The sequence below is a fragment of the Oryctolagus cuniculus genome, chromosome 1 (genome assembly GCF_051225735.1).
Source record: "Oryctolagus cuniculus isolate XC-2025 breed Fujian yellow rabbit chromosome 1, ASM5122573v1, whole genome shotgun sequence".
Classification (NCBI taxonomy): domain Eukaryota; kingdom Metazoa; phylum Chordata; class Mammalia; order Lagomorpha; family Leporidae; genus Oryctolagus; species Oryctolagus cuniculus.
Genome location: NC_142867.1, coordinates 95,115,630 through 95,133,505, shown reverse-complemented (window position 1 = coordinate 95,133,505; position 17,876 = coordinate 95,115,630). Strand labels below are relative to the sequence as shown.

The window sequence follows — 17,876 nt, the reverse complement described above, 5'->3', positions numbered from 1 at the left end:
TTCTATAACTAAACATAAACAGTAAGTATCTACCACAACAAACTGTATAACTTACAATGCCAGAAATGAAAATCCTATCAGAGAAAAAATGAGATAACAAACAAAACATTTGAGGAACAAAACAGCATCAGACTTCTCAACAGTAGCACTGGACTCTAAAAGATAGGCTAGTGGGATCTCTCAAATTTCACTGGGCAGTGAAATAAGTAAAAATTTTAAAAAGATCACTTCTACTTTAAAGTAAATAAATAAATTTTTTAGGGGCTGGCGCTGTGGCGTAAGCCACCGCCTGCAGTGCTAGCATCCCATATGGGTGCCAGTCCATGGCTTCTCCACTTCCGATCCAGCTCTCTGCTATGGCCTAGGAAAGCAGTAGAAGATGGCCCAAGTCCTTGGGCCCTGTACCCATGTGGGAGACCTGGAGGAAGCTGCTGGCTCCTGGCTTTGGATTGGCAAAACTACAGCTCCTGTGGCCAATTGGGGAGTAAACCAGCGGATGCAAGACCTCTCTCTCTCTCTTTGCAACTCTCTGACTTTCAAATAAATAAATAAATCTTTAATAAATACATAAAATTTTTAAATAAAAATGAAGTAAATGTTACTAATAAAAATGAGCTGTACAAAAAAGGAAATATATTGATAAAATATGTCTCAGCTGTGAAAAATATATAATCAAAATAATGTATGGCTGGCACCAGGCCTCACTAGGATAATCCTCCGCCTGCGGCACCGGAACACGGGGTTCTAGTCCCGGTCGGGGTGCCGGATTCTGTCCCGGTTGCTCCTCTTCCAGGCCAGCTCCCTGCTGTGGCTTGGGAGTGCAGTGGAGGATGGCCTGGTCCTTGGGCCCTGCACCCACATGGGAGAGTAGGATGAGGCACCTGGCTCCTGGCTTCGGATTGGCGCAACACACCGGCCGTAGCGGCCACTTGGGGGGTGAACCATGGAAAAAGGAAGACCTTTCTCTCTCTCTCTCTCTCTCTCTCTCTCTCTCTCACTTGTCTAACCCTGCCTGTCAAAAAATAAAAGTAAAAATAAATAAATAAATAAAATTTTAAAAAATAATCAAAATAATGTAAGCATTTAATATGATTTAAAAAAATTTCAAGTAATTATACTAAGCAAATTAAGAAGTTTAAAAGCTAAGATTTCTTTCTACAGAATGGGAAGTTAAAAGGTAATGTCAGGCCAGCGCTGTGGCTCAATAGGCTAATCCTCCGCCTGCGGCGCCAGCACACCGGTTCTAGTCCCAGTCGGGGCGCCAGATTCTGTCCCGGTTGCCCCTCTTCCTGTCCAGCTCTCTGCTGTGGCCCGGGAGAGCAGTAGAGGATGGCCCAAGTGCTTGGGCCCTGCACCCGCATGGGAGACCAGAAGAAGCACCTTGCTCCTGGCTTCGGATCAGCGTGGTGCCCCGGCCGCAGCGACCATTGGAGGGTGAACCAACGGTAAAGGAAGACCTTTCTCTCTGTCTCTACCTCTATCTCTCTGTCAAAAAAAAAAAAAAAAAAGGTAATGTCAAACAGTAAACAATCAAGAACATAATACGGGTGGGAGGGAAGTTATGGGGGTGAAAAAGCCATTGTAATCCATAAGCTGTACTTTGGAAATTTATATTCATTAAATAAAAGTTAAAAAAAAGAACATAATAAATGTCTTGTTCTACATACAGAAGAAAAAAGATAAAATACAATGCTTACTTAGTAATAATAGCAAATTGGAACATTAAGCTCCAATAGTATATGGTTAAATCTTACCACTATCTGCCCAAAATTGTTTTTTTTATTTTTTAAATATTTTATTTCTTTATTTGAGAGGTAGAGTTACAGACAGTAAGAGGAAGAGACAGAGAGAAAAGGTCTTCATTCCGCTGGTTTACTTTCCAAATGTCCGCAAGTGACGGATCTGCACCAATAGGAAGCAAGGAGCCAGGAGCTTGCTCTCGGTCTCCCTCCCGAGTACAGGGGCCCAAGCACTTGGACCATTCTCTACTGCTCTCCCAGGCCATAGCAGAGAGCTGGACCAGAAGAGGAGCAGCCGGTACTAGAACCGGCGCCCATATGGGATGCTGGCTCCGCAGGTGGAGGATTAACCCACTGCACCACAGCATCAGCATCAGCCGCCCCCCACCAAAGAAACTGTTTTTTGAAAATAGGTCCTAAAAATTCCCTAGAACTTAGAAGGTAAAAACAAATATACAATACTTTTATTATGCAATATAATATTATTCTTTTGTGAAATGTTTCTCTTTCTAATTTAACTTCTACCAATAATATCTTCAACAACATAATAATAGTAGAAAAAAAGATGATTCTGCTGCTATTTCCTTCTAATTGCTTTATCTGTTTTATCTCTTTAATGTTCAATTTTTGACTCATTTTATATATTAAAATCATCAGCTGCCTTTTTAAAATACAGAAAAATATAAATACTCAAAATAAATCATAATGATGTAAATAAAGCTTAGAATTATTTATACTTTATATTTCACTTACGATTCTAATCCTGCCTGTTCAATTTCCAAAGGCTGAATCCGTTCCAAGACATGAGAATATTGAACATTGGCTTTAACCCAGGCAGCCAAAGGTGCAGCTGCAGTACTGGCACGCTTAGCATTCTGAAAAATCCATTAGAAGTTATTCAACGTAGTCACTTAATTTCAAATAAAAGCAATGTTAAATCTAACACATTTATTTTGACATTCACTTAATAACTTAAACCAAACAATGAAGTTTATGTTACAGCTAAAATAAAAATATAGGGTACTGCTATTTTAAGAGACATAGAAGACATAGAGATGAGGCCTACATTTCTGCTTAAAAAAAAAAAAAATTTGAACATAAAAGTTTTAATGTAAAGATGTTTTATTGACATAGTCACTCTTAGTTACATTTATAATGAATACATGTGCAGTCCAATACAATGTCTAAGCATCAATTCTTTCTCTATTGTACATGTGATACATCTTTGTTAAATAAGAGCTATTTTAAAAGCACTGATAGTGGTTTCAAAGATATGTAACATTTTAATTAAGGAATCTAAAAACATTAAAATCATTTAATTTAAACTATTCAATGAAATTACAAACTATCCTAATATAGAGATTTGTCATTATATAACAAATAGACAAGAAACAAATAAAAAATACACCAGGGAAGTTGTAAGTGGAAAAAATAATGATAGAAACTCTTAATATTGGCAGTAAATGCTAAGATTCCAAAACCACTTCAGATAACAAAACTCCTCTTGCAACCTTGATTCTAGTTTATTTAATTCTTCTTGTGAATGCTTCTCAACTATAATTTCTACCGCTTATTTATTTTTTCAGTTTTTAGGTGTTTTAAATAACTGATAATGACAAGGTATAATTTATAAAATATAATTATACAGAAAAAAGAAACTAAAGGCATAACTTAAACATTACCTTTGGATCAAAAGATCCTTTATTTTTAAAAAGAAGTTCTTCAACACTCTCTCTTATTTCCTTTGGAATATTTCGTGCATCAAAAGTTGCTATGTCTTCTCTCACACCTCTTTTAGCAAGGAAACTAAAAGTGAAGCACATTATTCAAATGGAATTAAATAAAATTTGCTAGCTTTTTTAAAAAAATTAAGAAAATGGTATATATAATACTTTTAATCCATTAGCTAACAAAAAGTAGAATACAAAGAAACTTAAGCTTCTAGTTTAATATCCATTATTTTTGATAGACAGTAAGTTCTAGAAAGATTCAAAACAGTCTTTCTAATATTCGATGAGTAAACTGGAGCAATAGTGATATGAAAGAATCCCAATGCTGTTATTCTACCCCCATACTTATTTGTGAACTAAAGGGTACTCATGTTCTAAGACATGTAAAATTCCGACTCTTTCAAAGGTATTTTAAACTGCTCCTTTAACCTAAGTCTCCTCTTCCATTTCTAGATATAAAGGGGACTCTACCATTGACCTGAATCCTAACACAAAGAATTTTGTAGCAATGCAAACCACAACACCACTATTATAAGGTGAAACCTGAAGCTGCAAGATCCCATATTTAATTAATACTCTTTTCCAATCTGGCTTAAATCTCCTTTATAGTATTTATGTTGCACAATCACTCTCTCCATCTCTGTCTCTGTCTCTCTCTCTCTTTTCATTTTAGCCAAGAATACAAGACTCTTTGAGAACACTGACTATATTTTCCTCAGTAAATCACAGTAAAATCATAGTACTCTACTATCTAAGGATCAAATAAATTATTAAATTTTTAGGACATTTTTGAAGATTTTAAGGCATTCCTTTTCTCCCTTTCTGAGACTTTTAACAACCTCACAGAAATATACAGATTTTGATATTAGACTTTATAGACTATTTTGAAATTTCAGGGCAAAATCAATAACTAGACCATTATATATAGATGAAGTTCAATTTGACCAACAATATGAGGTTGTGTCAAGCTGTTCAAAGAAAACAGAAATAAAGGATAAATTTATTTGGCACAAAAGCTTTAAGTCAACAGATAGTTTTTTCATAAACACATCTCCATTAATTTTAAATATCCCTCATATAATATTTAAAATTATGTAGTAATTCATAATTCATGGCCAAAATAACATTTTTTAAAAATTCAAAAACTTAAAAAAAAAAAAAACACCTCAATGAAAGATCTCTGCGAATGAGATCCCAGTGGAAAGAATGGGTCATCAAAGAAGGAGGTACCTTTCTCTGAAGGGAGGAGAGAACTTCCACTTTGACCATGGCCTTGTCTAAAAATTATCAGAGTCAGTGAACTCAGGGGGCTTCCATAGCCTTGTGCCTTGGCAACTCATGACAAGAGCCTAGGGTGATTACTGATGCCATAAACAAGAGTGTCAATTTGTTAAGTCAACAACAGGAGTCACTGTGCACTTACTCCTCATGTAGGATCTTTGTCCTTAGTGTGCTGTACATTGAGATTTAATGCTATAACTAGTACTCAAACAGTATTTTTCACTTTATGTTTCTGTGTGGGAGCAAACTGTTGAAATCTTTACTTAATGTATGCTAAACTGATCTTCTGTATATAAAGAGAATCGTCAACAACAGGAGTCACTGTGCACTTACTCCTCATGTAGGATCTCTATCCTTAATGTGCTGTACATTGAGATTTAATGCTATTACGAGTACTCAAACAATATATTTCACTTTGTGTTTCTATGGGGGTGCAAACTGTTGAAATCCTTACTTAATGCATACTAAACTGATCCTCTGTTAAAAAAAAAAAAAAAAAAAAAAAAAAAAAAAAGAAAAAAGAAAAGAAATTATGAATTCCCAACTTGACTCTCACTGGGATTAAACATGACAATAGGTCTGCTCTGATTTCATCATCATTTAAAAAAAAAATCATCTATTATTTTTCACTTTATGTTTCTGTGTGGGAGCAAACTGTTAAAATCCATACTTGATGTATACTAAGCAGATCTTCTGTATATTAAGATAATCGAAAATGAATCTTGATGTGAATGGAAGGGGAGAGGGAGTGGGAAAGGGGAGGGTTGTGGGTGGGAGGGACGGTATGGGGGGGAAGCCATTGTAATCCATAAGTCGTACTTTGGAAATTTATATGCATTAAATAAAAGTTTAAAAAAAAAAAAAAAAGAGAATCGAAAATGAATCTTGATGTGAATGGAAGGAGAGAGGGAGTGGGAAAGGGGAGGGATGCGGGTGGGAGAGACGATATGGGGGGGAAAGCCATTGTAATCCATAAGCCGTACTTTGGAAATTTATATTCATTAAATAAAGGTTAAAAAAAAAATAAAAATAAAATAAATAAAATTAATTTCAAAACAAAAAAAATAGTAAATGGCATTTGATGATATCTTATTTGTTTACTTGTTTAACAGAAAATGATCTTGGGCCTGCATGTAAAAAGTTCTCTAGATCTTGATGTGAATGGAAGGGGAGAGGGAGTGGGAAAGGGGAGGGTTGCGGGTGGGAGGGACGTTATGGGGGGGAAGCCATTGTAATCCATAAGCTGTACTTTGGAAATTTATATTCATTAAATAAAAGTTTTTAAAAAAAATAAAAAATAAAAAAAAATAAAAAAAATTTCAAAAACTTACCTTTTCATGCTCACCCAAGATGTATCAAAGATACCCATCAACCTTAAAACTCCTTCAAGAATGTCTCTGATTACATCAGGTGGCATGCGTAGTGAACGAATTTCTGAAAGAGATTCTGGCTTAATGTTTCCAACTGCTAGTTTAGCTTCATTGACTAAAGGCTAAAAGAGGAAAAGGTTGTTTTAACTTTCAAATTATAATTTTAAAGAAGCATTAACTTTTTAGAAATTCTATCAGTTGTTTTATTCAAAATATGCTATTATTCCAATATAATATTGTATCTCTTCTAGTATCACAATGCTTTAAAATACACAGAGTTCAGGTTGAGAAAGCAGAGTTCTTGCTACAAGTGCACAGATCTCATCTGGAAAATGGAATTTGTTTTGAGCCAATTTATAATTTTCAAGCAGCTCTTAATACTACTAGTTAGCTATTCTAGTTAAATTTGAACAAAAAGAATTGAATGGTTTGTCTTAATTTATCAATAACACACTTCTTCTTACACTCAAAACAACATGGCTCACAGAAAACAGGCTTTATAAAATTACCATCAGCTAATTCACAAACATTCTCTGTCAAGTTTCCTTCTTGCTTCTTTTAAGTAATATTATGGTTGAAATCCATTTGATAAAACTATTAGAAAACAACCTGAACTACAAATAATGTTTAAGTTCATATATAAAATGGATAGTCAAAATGTAAATTGTTCTTAAAAATTTTAACCTACCTGTACTTCTTTTAATTCATCATCAATTTTATTTTTTCGTTCTTCAATTTTAATAACTTCTTCTGCTATTCTGTGTTTCAGTCTCTCAAGTTCTGTTTTTTGCTCACTAGCATCCTATAGGAATATTTAAAAGCCATCTCAATCAATTTTTAATGCAATCAATATTTAAAATATAAAAGTTATATATTTTCAAATAATTTTAATGTAAGTTTATTTTCAAATTAAAATTTCTATTAAATGTATTTCTAACATTAATTATGAATTGATAGCATTTGAGTTTTCAAAATGCCTGAGAAAGCTGTGATAAATATATATTCTATATTTACTATCAGAAAAGTCCTTATGCCTTATTTCTGTTTTTTTCTACTTACCAAAGCAATGAATAACTACTCCACAAAATTTAGACAAGTCAGAAATGCACAGTTTAAAAGTGACTATAAAATACACTGAACAGGAGACAGCGCTGTGGCTTAGCAGGTAAAGCTGTCGCCTGCAGTGCCAGCATCCCATAAGGGTGCCGATTCGAGTCCCGGCTATTCCACTTCTGTTCCAGCTCTCTGCTCTGGCCTGGGAAAGGAGTAGAGGATGGCCCACATCCGTGGGTCCCTGCACCCATGTGGGAGACCTGGAAGAAGCTCCTGGCTCTTGGCTTCAAATCGGCACAGCTCCGGCCATTGCGGCCAACTGGGGAGTGAACCAGCGGATGGAAGACCTCTCCGCAACCCCCTTTCTCTCTCTCTCTCTCTCTCTCTCTCTCTCTCTCTCTCTGCCTCTATGAAACTCTGCCTTCAAATAAATAAATCTTAAAAAAAAAAAAAATAAAAACTAAACAGTTGACACAATCCAGAATAGTCCTTACTATTATGACCATTTCATAAGAGAGTAAACAGACAACAGTCTTCTTTGGTTCTAATATAATAGACAATAAAAATTCTTAGAGAAAATATACATTAAAATTTTGTATTTCTATACTTTTATATTAGACAAAAATTAATTGAAATTGTAACACATTTGTACTATACTGGCAAATGTCTGAAAAACAGAGTGAATATTAGAATAAAATTATGTATTAACATTACATGAATGCAAAAATCAAGGGTATCAGAATCTACAATTAATTGAAATCATAACACATTAGTATTGTAATTCACCATGCAAGTGTAAACTATTTCTGGACTCAGACTCTATGATATTTCATTAATCTCTTTGCCTAACACTATACCAACATCATATAACCTTGATTACTATAGCTTTCTAGTGAGTCTTGAAATCATTAATGTAAGGAAAAGAGTGGCAGAACACAGAGGGGAAAGGATACAAACTCACAGCCAAAACTACTAAGTTCTCCAATTTTTTTTATTTGACAGGTAGAGTCACAGACAGTGAGAGAAAGAGACAAAGAGAAAGGTCTTCCCTTCACTGGCTCACTCCCCAAATGGCCGCCACTGCTGGTACCATGCCAGTCTGAAGCCAGGAGCCAGATGCTATGTGCCTCCTCCTGGTCTCCCATGCAGCACGCAAGGGCCCAAGCACCCAGGCCATCCTCCACTGCCCTCCCGGGCCATAGCAGAGAACTAGACTGGAAGAGGAGCAACCAGGACTAGAACCTGGTGCCCATATGGGGTCCTGGCGCCACAGGCGGAGGATTAACCAAGTGAGCCATGGTGCCGGCCCCCCAATTTTGTTATTTAAGACTCTTTATGCCACTTACTTTTTAACTGAGATACAAATATTAATATGATAAATTTAATTTTAGTAAAAGAGTCATTAGACTACATAACAGTCACTAACATAGAGATGAGGAAATGTATTTGAGACATAATCAAGGGTGTAAAGCTAATAGAATTTAATTATTCATTGTATGTAAGAGATGAGGTCTGGAAGTCTAATATCACGTATAAATACTAGATTGAATAATTAATTAACTATCTTCTAATAGTCACAAACTATAGAAAGAAATATGGGAGAGTAAAATCCTAAATTCAGTTTTGAATGTGTTTCAAATAGTAATGCAACAGAGCTTTTTATTTATTTTTTATTTTTATTTATTTATTTATTATTTTTTTTGACAGGCAGAGTGGACAGTGAGAGAGAGAGACAGTGAGAAAGGTCTTCCTTTGCTGTTGGTTCACCCTCCAATGGCCGCTGCGGCCGGTGTGCTGCAGCCAGCACACCACGCTGATCCTATGGCAGGAGCCAAGTACTTATCCTGGTCTCCCATGGGGTGCAGGGCCCAAGCACTTGGGCCATCCTCCACTGCACTCCCTGGCCACAGCAGAGAGCTGGCCTGGAAGAGGGGCAACCAGTACAGAATCCGGCGCCCCGACCGGGACTAGAACCTGGTGTGCCGGCGCCGCAAGGTGGAGGATTAGCCTAGTGAGCCGCAGCGCAGGCCGCAACAGAGCTTTTAAGAAGACATTTTTCATGGTGAACATTTAGCACAGAATTTAAGATGCTATCCGGAATGACTGTATCCCATACTGGAATGCCTGGTTTGAAGTATCAGCTCTGCTATGGATTCCAACTTCCTGCTAATATATACCCTGGGCAGTGGCGGCAATGATGGCTCAAGTACTTGGACCCATTTAGTGTGAACTTGAACTCCAGGTTCCTGACTTCAGTAGGGCTCAGCCCTGGCTATTGAAAGCATTTGGGTAATGAACCAATAAATGGAAGATCACTCTGTCTATTTCACTCCCTCTTTCTCTCTGCCTTTCAAATAAATATAAATAAGTAAAAATGTTAAAACATGATTTAAAAATGAAAGAAGACACATTTATGAGGTAACTGGATATTTGAATCTGAAGTCCAAAGGAGGGGTTATGACTAAAGGACAAAACAGATAGATTTGGCAACAGGTACAAGTAGTTGGTAGTAGAAAGCAATGTAATGGAGACCATCCAGAAAGAGGAAAGAGTATGCAGAGATAAAAAAACAAACACCTGGGCAAAGATGGAACTCAGAGAAATCTCCTTTGAAAGGGTTCAAGCAAAAGAAGGCAATGACTACAAAGCGGCATGATCAAAATAGAATACATTATGAAAGTCAATAGTATAAATACCTACTTTGTAAATCTTGTGAGTTTTAAAAGAATACAAAATCTTGTTTTTGTTTTTGTTTTTGTTTTTGTTTTATTCAACACACAGAGAAACAGAGAGAGTTTTCCTAACAGGTTCACTCCCTGAATGTCTGAAGGAACTCAATCCAGGTACTCTATATGGGCAGCAGGGACCCAATTACTTAAGCCATCACTTGGTCCTCCCAAGGTGATTTGCATTCCACTGGGGCAATGCAGGTATCTTAACCGGTGTCTTAAATGCTAGACTTAATATCCAACCCCCTCTCCACACTCACATACCCCTACAGAAAATCCTTAAAGCCTAAAGGACAGAATTTCAAGAATAAAAGGAAATACCAACTTAACTAGAAAAGCATAAATAAAATCAGTCATAGACACTTTCCATACACATTTAAAATACAAAGAGTTTAAATACATCATAAATGGTCAACTGAGAGGACTGAGTCATGTTTCTGAATAATGTGGGAAAACACAATGCACTTCCACAAAGTTTCAAGTACATAATAACATCAGTCTAACTAGCTCAAATATTTTAAATCTACAAAAGTAAAAGTGGTGTTTATTAACACTGATAATCAAGCACAAAATGTCTCCCTATTTTGTGCATCCTTTTGCTGACTCTAAACATTACCTGCATTGATACTGTGATCTCTTGAAGGGCAGCATCTGCTTCATCTTGCTTAGTTTTAAGCAGTACACTTTGTTCTCCAGCTTTTCTGTTCAGCTCATCCACAAGAGCTTTAGCTTCATTTAGTTTAGATACACCGGCCTGCATCAATGAAACATTGATTGATAAGAGAAAAAAAAAAAGAAATTTGATGCACACACAGTAAATAAAGCCCTATGAGAAAGAACCAAGCAAGTATATAAGTAAATACGTAGAAAACACTAGCAAGTGGATTATTTTTCTTATTACTAATTATAAGGATTCATTTAACATTACCTCCAGTAAAAATGTAGTAAAGGATTCCAGAGATTTTAAGAAAAACATTTAAAAACAATACAGTAAAGCTAAACAGATCGACAAATAACTGATACCTAAAATGCTGACTTAAAAACACATTTTACCCACTGAGCTAAATCAGAGAAAACAGAAAGCAAGGGAAAATTCAGTAAAGCTTTTCTAGTTTTCAGTTAAATGGGCAGAAGATGTCAAGGGTCATTCTTTTTTGTGGCAGACATGACTTGATTTTAGCTGACCATGACCCACTTTTCTGAAAGAGACTGCCTTTCAATTAGTCCTAGTGGGCTATCATTCAAAACGCTTTACCTGTTCTTTGGACTTCATTAGACCCTGATCCAGTCACCATACTACCCCACCTCATGGCCCATGTAAATACAAGGAAAGGACATGAGAAAAGTCATTCTCTTCCAAAATGTGAGTTAGTTTTGGTCAACTAATTAATCAGAAAATTTGGAGAGATATGACAAAAAAGGAGTATAACCAAAATTTATTGAACATCAAACATGGAGAACAGGTCTAAAGTGAGATTCTTTACCTACACATTTAATACACTCACACACAACCATTATTGACCCAAATAATCCAGCAACTTTAAGTAATTTATCCAAAGCACTGTAAAGAACTAAATCAGGAAATTAACCCTCCCTCAAAGCAGGTATTGTAGCTTAATGTAAATGAAAATATATTATTGGAAAGCAAGATAAATAAAATTATGTCAATTAAAATGAATTCTACTTTACTACTCAACTAATAAAAGCTATATTTTGGAGAGGAAAAGGAGAGGAGTTCTTTGACAATTTCAAAGGCTGGTGGGGTTTGGTTTGTTTTGTTTTAAGATTTATTTATTTATTTGAAAGTCAGAGTTGCAACAGACAGAAGGAGAGACAGAGAGAGATCTTCCATCCACTGGTTCATTCCACAGATGGCTGCAATGGCCAGCATTGGCCCATGTCAACGCCATGAGCCAACAGTTTCTTCCTGGTCTCTCACGCGGGTGGCAGGGTCCTAAACCCTTGGGCCATCTTCCTCTGCTTTTTCCTAGGCCATTAGCAAGGAGCTAGATCTGAAGTGGAGCAGCTAGGACACAAGCTGGGGCCTATATGGGATGCCAGCCTTAGCAGAGGGCAGCTTTACTCACTACACCACTAAGCTAGCCCAAGGCTGGCTTTCTAATGTCACATTTAAATTAAAGCTTGACGATTACAGAAATATAGAAAGAAAAATTTTCAGAATGTACTAACTGAAGTGACATAGGTAAGAACATTATAAAAATAAATTATAATTTTAATTATCATAAAGCATAAAACTGGCTATTATGCTTTATAATTTAAGAAAACTGAAATCCCTCAGTCTCTAAAAGAGCTTTCATGTGAAAACATCAGGAGCTATCAAAAGCACATAAACATGGCCTGCAATGTGTGCACGGCCTGTGACTCCAGCAACCCACATGTGTGCCCACAATTCAAGTCCCAGCTGCTCTGCTCATGATCCAGCTCCTTGCTAATGTGCCTGGCAAGACAGCCAAAGGTGGCCCAAGTTCTTGGGCCCATGGGAGATCTGGACGGATTTCCTGGCTCCAGGGTTTATTCTGGCCCAGCCCTGGCCATTGTGACTATTTGGAGATGGACCCAGCAGATGAAAGATTCCCGTCTCTCCCTCTCTCTCTGTTAACTGCCATTCAAGTAAATAACACATCTTTAAAAAAAAAATTAAGGACATAAATACCACCCACTGAAGAAAATGAATAATTATTGAATCACAAAAATTACAAACTATCACAATATAGTGATCAATATAATTAAGAAGTGTTAAGAAATGCCACTGATTTTCAAGACATTGATACAGTATACCATTTTTGCTGCGTATATGCCACAGGCAATATGACATAATGACAGTGATTTACATAATCCTTGTTTCCTATATATATAGATAAAACAATTTCAAATTACCAATATTGTACCTGCAAATGACTTTGTCTTTTTAATAACTCTTTTTTCTTGCTGCTACTAATGGAAGAATATACATGTAAAAAGGTCATATATCGGCTTGGTGTAGCACCATATGCTTTACAAGATTCATGGATTAATAAAAATGATTTTAAGAAATCAGGATCAACTAGAAAAAGATAAAAAGTAAAAATGATTTAATATATACATGAATCATTAAGAATTAAAGAAAATAACTAAATTTATTTCATACTAGCCAATTCTATTTTATATAATTATGAGACACCATCTTTGTTTAAATATACACAGGCATTTCTGTACATCTGTTCACCACTCCTACCTTCTTTATAAATTTTGAATTATCTAATTTCAGTGGTCTCTATTCTTCCACTTTTAAATGCTTACCCTGAACATCCTAATATTGTAAGGAAAATGACATTGTCATAATATATAAATTAATTGGGACTACATAACACATATAATCCAAAAGTGAGCTCAATAAACCTGCTTGAATAGAAAAGAGACACCAAAAACACTGTTCCACTTTCATTTGATACAAGGAGAAATAGGAACTCAACCATAACCCCCCCCCAAAAAAAAGAAAAAGAATAAATTCACATCAGGTTCAGTAATTTTATATTCAGGATCAAATACCATTATCTTGCTCGTGTTGACTCAGATTCCCTCTACAGTCCCTTAACCAGCAAATGATATCAACTTCTAGTTTATTTCCCAAGCCAGAACTATGAGAAACACCCTACATTCCTCATTCTTCCTGCATCCCACAATTTTCACCTACTCAAGTCCCATGTATTACCTCCTAATGATCCCTAAGTCTATTCCTTTCTCATCATTCGTCTTTGGTTAAGATCTTCATCGTGTGTCTTAGGTTACTACAAGAGTTCCATAGTGGTCTGACTGCCTTTGGTTTTTCCTTATTTATATATTTTCTAGACTTCTGTTGTCAAGCAAGACTCTGTTTACACTCCTATTAAAATTTTTCAATAACCAAGGGCCGACACTGTGGCATAGTGATGGTTTGAGTCCAGCTCCCTGCTAATGTGCCTGGAAAAGCAGCAGTGGACTCATGGGAGACCCAAATAGGCTACTAACCAAAGATGCTAAATAATATAAGTAGGTTATTCAAATCATTCATCAGAAATAATTTTTTTAATTTCCTAAATTCAACTAATATATATTCTTTCAAATTCTCTATAAAATGATATAAATATTAATCTAAAAATAAAGAGAACTTCAAAATTTAGTTTGCATCATATGAAAACTAGCTTTGTTATATTCAGCATGATTCAAATTCATAATCATCATAAATGGAACTGTTAGAAAATGACAATTATTTCATAAATAAAAATGATATAAAACAAATTACATCAAATTACTACCTGGATTTTTTTTCTTTTCTTCTATTTTTTTATCACAGTACTTTTCTTCACAATCTATTTTACTGAATAACATTTCAGGTATCTAAAATATGAAGGACATGTCTTTAAATCTTAAATCAATATGAAAAACTTAATTAAACACAGTATCAGAAGTTAACACACACACACAAAAATCCTTTAACACAAAAAAAAGTTCAACTGCTCTTTTCTCCTAGGATGCTTTCCAAAGTTAAGAGAAAAAAAATTTAGGAAGAATATAGAGACCAGCTATGTGGCATAGTATGTTAAGCTTCTACCTGCAGTGCCAGAATCCCAAATGGATGCTCGTTTGAGTCCCGCCTGTTCCAGTTCCAATCTGGCTCCCTGCTAATGGCCTGGGAAAGTACTGGAAGATGGCCCAAGTGCTTGGGCCCCTGCACCCATGTGGGAAGCCCGGAGGAGGCTCCTGGTTCCTGGCTTCAGATTGGCCCAGTCTGGCTGTTGTGGCCATTTGAGGAGGGAACTGGTAGACTGGAGACCTCTCTCTATTGCTCCATCTCTCTCTGTAACTCTGCCTCTCAAATAAATAAATAAATCTTAAAAAAAAAATAACTTAATGGAAAAATGACCATTTCACCCATATATGGTAAAATGTAAGTAATCACAGATCATTAAAGCTATAGTAGTATAACATTCTAACAATTGGCTTGACAAAAGTATAAAACCAACTTTTACAGAACTATACTTGCAGCAATACTGATACATGCAAACATTTCTTTATTTCTGCTTTTGTTTGTTTTTTAAATTTAGTTCTCACATATAAGGGAGAACGTGAGGTATTTATCTTCCTCAGTGTGGCTTATTTTATTCAACATGATGTCCTCCAGGTGCTGCAAATGATAGAATTTCCTTCTTTGCATAGCTGAATAATATTCATTGTGTATAAATACTACATTTTCTTTTCCATTTGATTATGGACACCTTGGTTGGTTCAAAGTTTGGCTATTGTGAACAGTGTTGCTATGCATATGGTGGTGCAGGTATCTCTGATGCACTGTGTTCAGTCTTTTGGACACATACCAGTAGTACGATTGCTGGATCATATGGCAAGTCTATTTCTAGTTGTTTTTTTTTTTTCTAGTTTTTAAAAAAATCTCCACACTGTTTTCCACAGTTGATGTACTAACTTACATTCCCACCAACAGTGTATAAGTGTTCCCCTTTCTTTACATCCTCACCAGCATTTGTTACTCTCTGTGCTTAGGATTTTAGCCATTCTGACAGGGGTGAGGTGACATCTCATTGTGGCTTTAATTTGCATTTCCCTGAGAGCTGGTGATGTCAAGCATTTTTCATTATTGGTTGGCTGTTTGTAGTTCTTCATCTGAAAACTGTCTATTTAAGTCCTCTGACCATTTCTCGACTGGATTGGTTGTTTTTGATTGTTGAGTTTTTTTTTTAAGTTGCTGATATAGTCAGGATATTAACCCTTTGTTAGGTGTTTGCAAATATTTTTTCCTATTCAGTTGGAAGTCTCCTCACTCTACTGATCATTTCTTTGCTGTGCAAAAGCTTCTGAGTTTGTAAAAGTCTCACTTGTTTAGTTTTGCTTTTGTTGCCTGTGCTTTAGGAGTCTTATCCAATGAAGTCATCCCCTACACCAATGACTTGGACTGATCCCTCTATATTTTCTTCCAGCAACTTCATAGTCTCAGGTCTTAAATTTAAGTTTTCTATCAATCCTGAGTTGATTTTTGTAATATCTTAAGAGTATTTCACTATTTTAAACATACTATAGCAAATTATAGCAACCAGGAACCCTCCCTATTGCAAGAATTACCGATCTGATCATTTCCTCATTCCTCAAAGAATTTTAGCTTCTGGCTCACTATCACCCTCAATAACTCCTATCTTATCTTCTCAAGTATTTCAATACCCATTAGAGATAATCCCCCTAATATTCTCACCTCTCAATTGCTATCTTATCTACCATGGTCAGTTACTCACCCTCACAGTTATATCCTGAGACTTGGTCATTAACAATAAGTGAAATCCTTCCACAATCCCACTTTTGAATATCCTCTCCTTTCATTACCTCATTTTTGTCTTCCTACCTCACATCCTCAAAACATGACTAATTCTCAGACTCCACTGAAACGTACAATCTAGTTATTAAATGTTTTCATTGTCACTTCCTGTTTTCTTCTCATTTACTTCCTTAACAACTTAAATTCTATAGCAAATCATAATAATCATTCTCTCATATTCTCAACTCCTTTGCCCTTGACTTGCTTTGTCACACCAAGTAGCAAAATCCCAAAACTGGTTAAATCTAAGGCACCCACCTATGCCAGATTTGCATAGTGAGCGTACATATGAGGGGGCTTCTAAAGTTGATGGAAAAATGGAATAAAAGGCAAATGCAAATTTTCCAAACTTTTTGAAGTCTCCTTATACAGCTTGAGTCCTGATTGGACTCAAATGAACTTCAGAATCACTACATTCAATTGAACCCTAATGCTATAAAGCCATCATACACCACTGTAGCCCTTTCACTCTTTCACAAACTAGTATTTTGCATTTCCTTATCTTTTTTTTTTTTTTTTTTTTTTTTTTTTTTTTTTTTTTGACAGGCAGAGTGGACAGGGAGAGAGAAAGAGACAGAGAGAAAGGCCTTCCTTTGCTGTTGGTTCACCCTCCAATGGCTGCCGCGGCCGGCGCGCTGCGGCCGGCGCACCGCGCTGATCCAAAGCCAGGAGCTAGGTTCTTATCCTGGTCTCCCATGGGGTGCAAGGCCCAAGCACTTAGGCCATCCTCCACTGCACTCCCTGGCCACAGCAGAGAGCTGGCCTGGAAGAGGGGCAACCGGGACAGAATCCGGTGCCCCGACCAGGACTAGAACCCGGTGTGCCGGCGCCGCAAGGCGGAGGATTAGCCTAGTGAGCTGAGGCACCGGCCGCATTTCCTTATCTTTTTAAGCCTCAAAAAATCTCCCCCCCTTACCCTTACTTTGAACTGAGAATCTTTCTTCCTATTTCACTGAGAAAATACAATTAGAATAGAGCATCCAAAACCTCTTAATATCTGCCCACATACTTTGATCTGTGCTTCTCTACTCTGCTTTCTTTCTTGTTATTGATGATTCCTCAACTTTCCTAGAAAAGGTCTATCCCTAAGTCTTCCATTTGTACATTACACCAATTTGCTGTTCAATACTGAATGATATTGCTTTAGTAAATAATTCCAGTAGCAAATGAACATGCAATTGTTTGTCTCAACTTTAAAAAAAATGTATTTTACCCCCACTTCCTCCAGTTACTGACCCACTTCTCATTTCTCCTTTTTTACCTCATTTCTCCTTTCAATAAAATTCTATAAAAGAGTTGACTATATTCACTGTGTCCCATGCTCTTGTGTCATTCTTTCCGAAACACATTCCAATATAGCTTTTTATACTACTAATTGCAACAGCTTTCTCATAGTCATTCATGACCTTCATGTTGTTGAATCCAATGAGCAATTCCCACTACTCAATTACTTTCCTGTGTCATAGTTCATCATTCCTTTCCCCCTTTTAAATACTGTCCTTTCATGGCTTCCAGAATATCATGTTCTCTGGTCTTCCTCTTATATACCTAGAGACCTCTTCAGTCTCCTTTAGGAATGCTCCTCCTCATGTCTCCAACTTCTTAATGTTGAA

The 17,876-nt window shown here is 36.3% G+C and overlaps 1 protein-coding gene across 8 annotated transcripts in view; it reads right to left on the bottom strand.

The window, feature by feature from the left end:
* The window catches only part of DYNC2H1 (dynein cytoplasmic 2 heavy chain 1), a 365,259-nt gene that overhangs the window by 223,171 nt on the left and 124,212 nt on the right, over window positions 1-17,876 (bottom strand). For 7 of the 8 annotated variants that reach the window (XR_016219689.1, XM_051820199.3, XM_002708539.6 and 4 more), the window contains 7 exons: window positions 14,198-14,279; window positions 12,812-12,966; window positions 10,519-10,656; window positions 6,809-6,922; window positions 6,082-6,242; window positions 3,422-3,545; window positions 2,493-2,614 (listed from right to left, as the gene is read on the bottom strand). Coding sequence is in view for 6 of the 8 variants with exons in the window: in XM_051820199.3 (XP_051676159.3) it covers window positions 2,493-2,614; window positions 3,422-3,545; window positions 6,082-6,242; window positions 6,809-6,922; window positions 10,519-10,656; window positions 12,812-12,966; window positions 14,198-14,279 (896 nt within the window). In the remaining 2 variants the exon portion in view is untranslated. Of the gene's footprint in view, window positions 1-2,492; window positions 2,615-3,421; window positions 3,546-6,081; window positions 6,243-6,808; window positions 6,923-10,518; window positions 10,657-12,811; window positions 12,967-14,197; window positions 14,280-17,876 lie in introns of those variants that run through there. The other variant, XR_016219704.1, reaches the window with a different exon arrangement.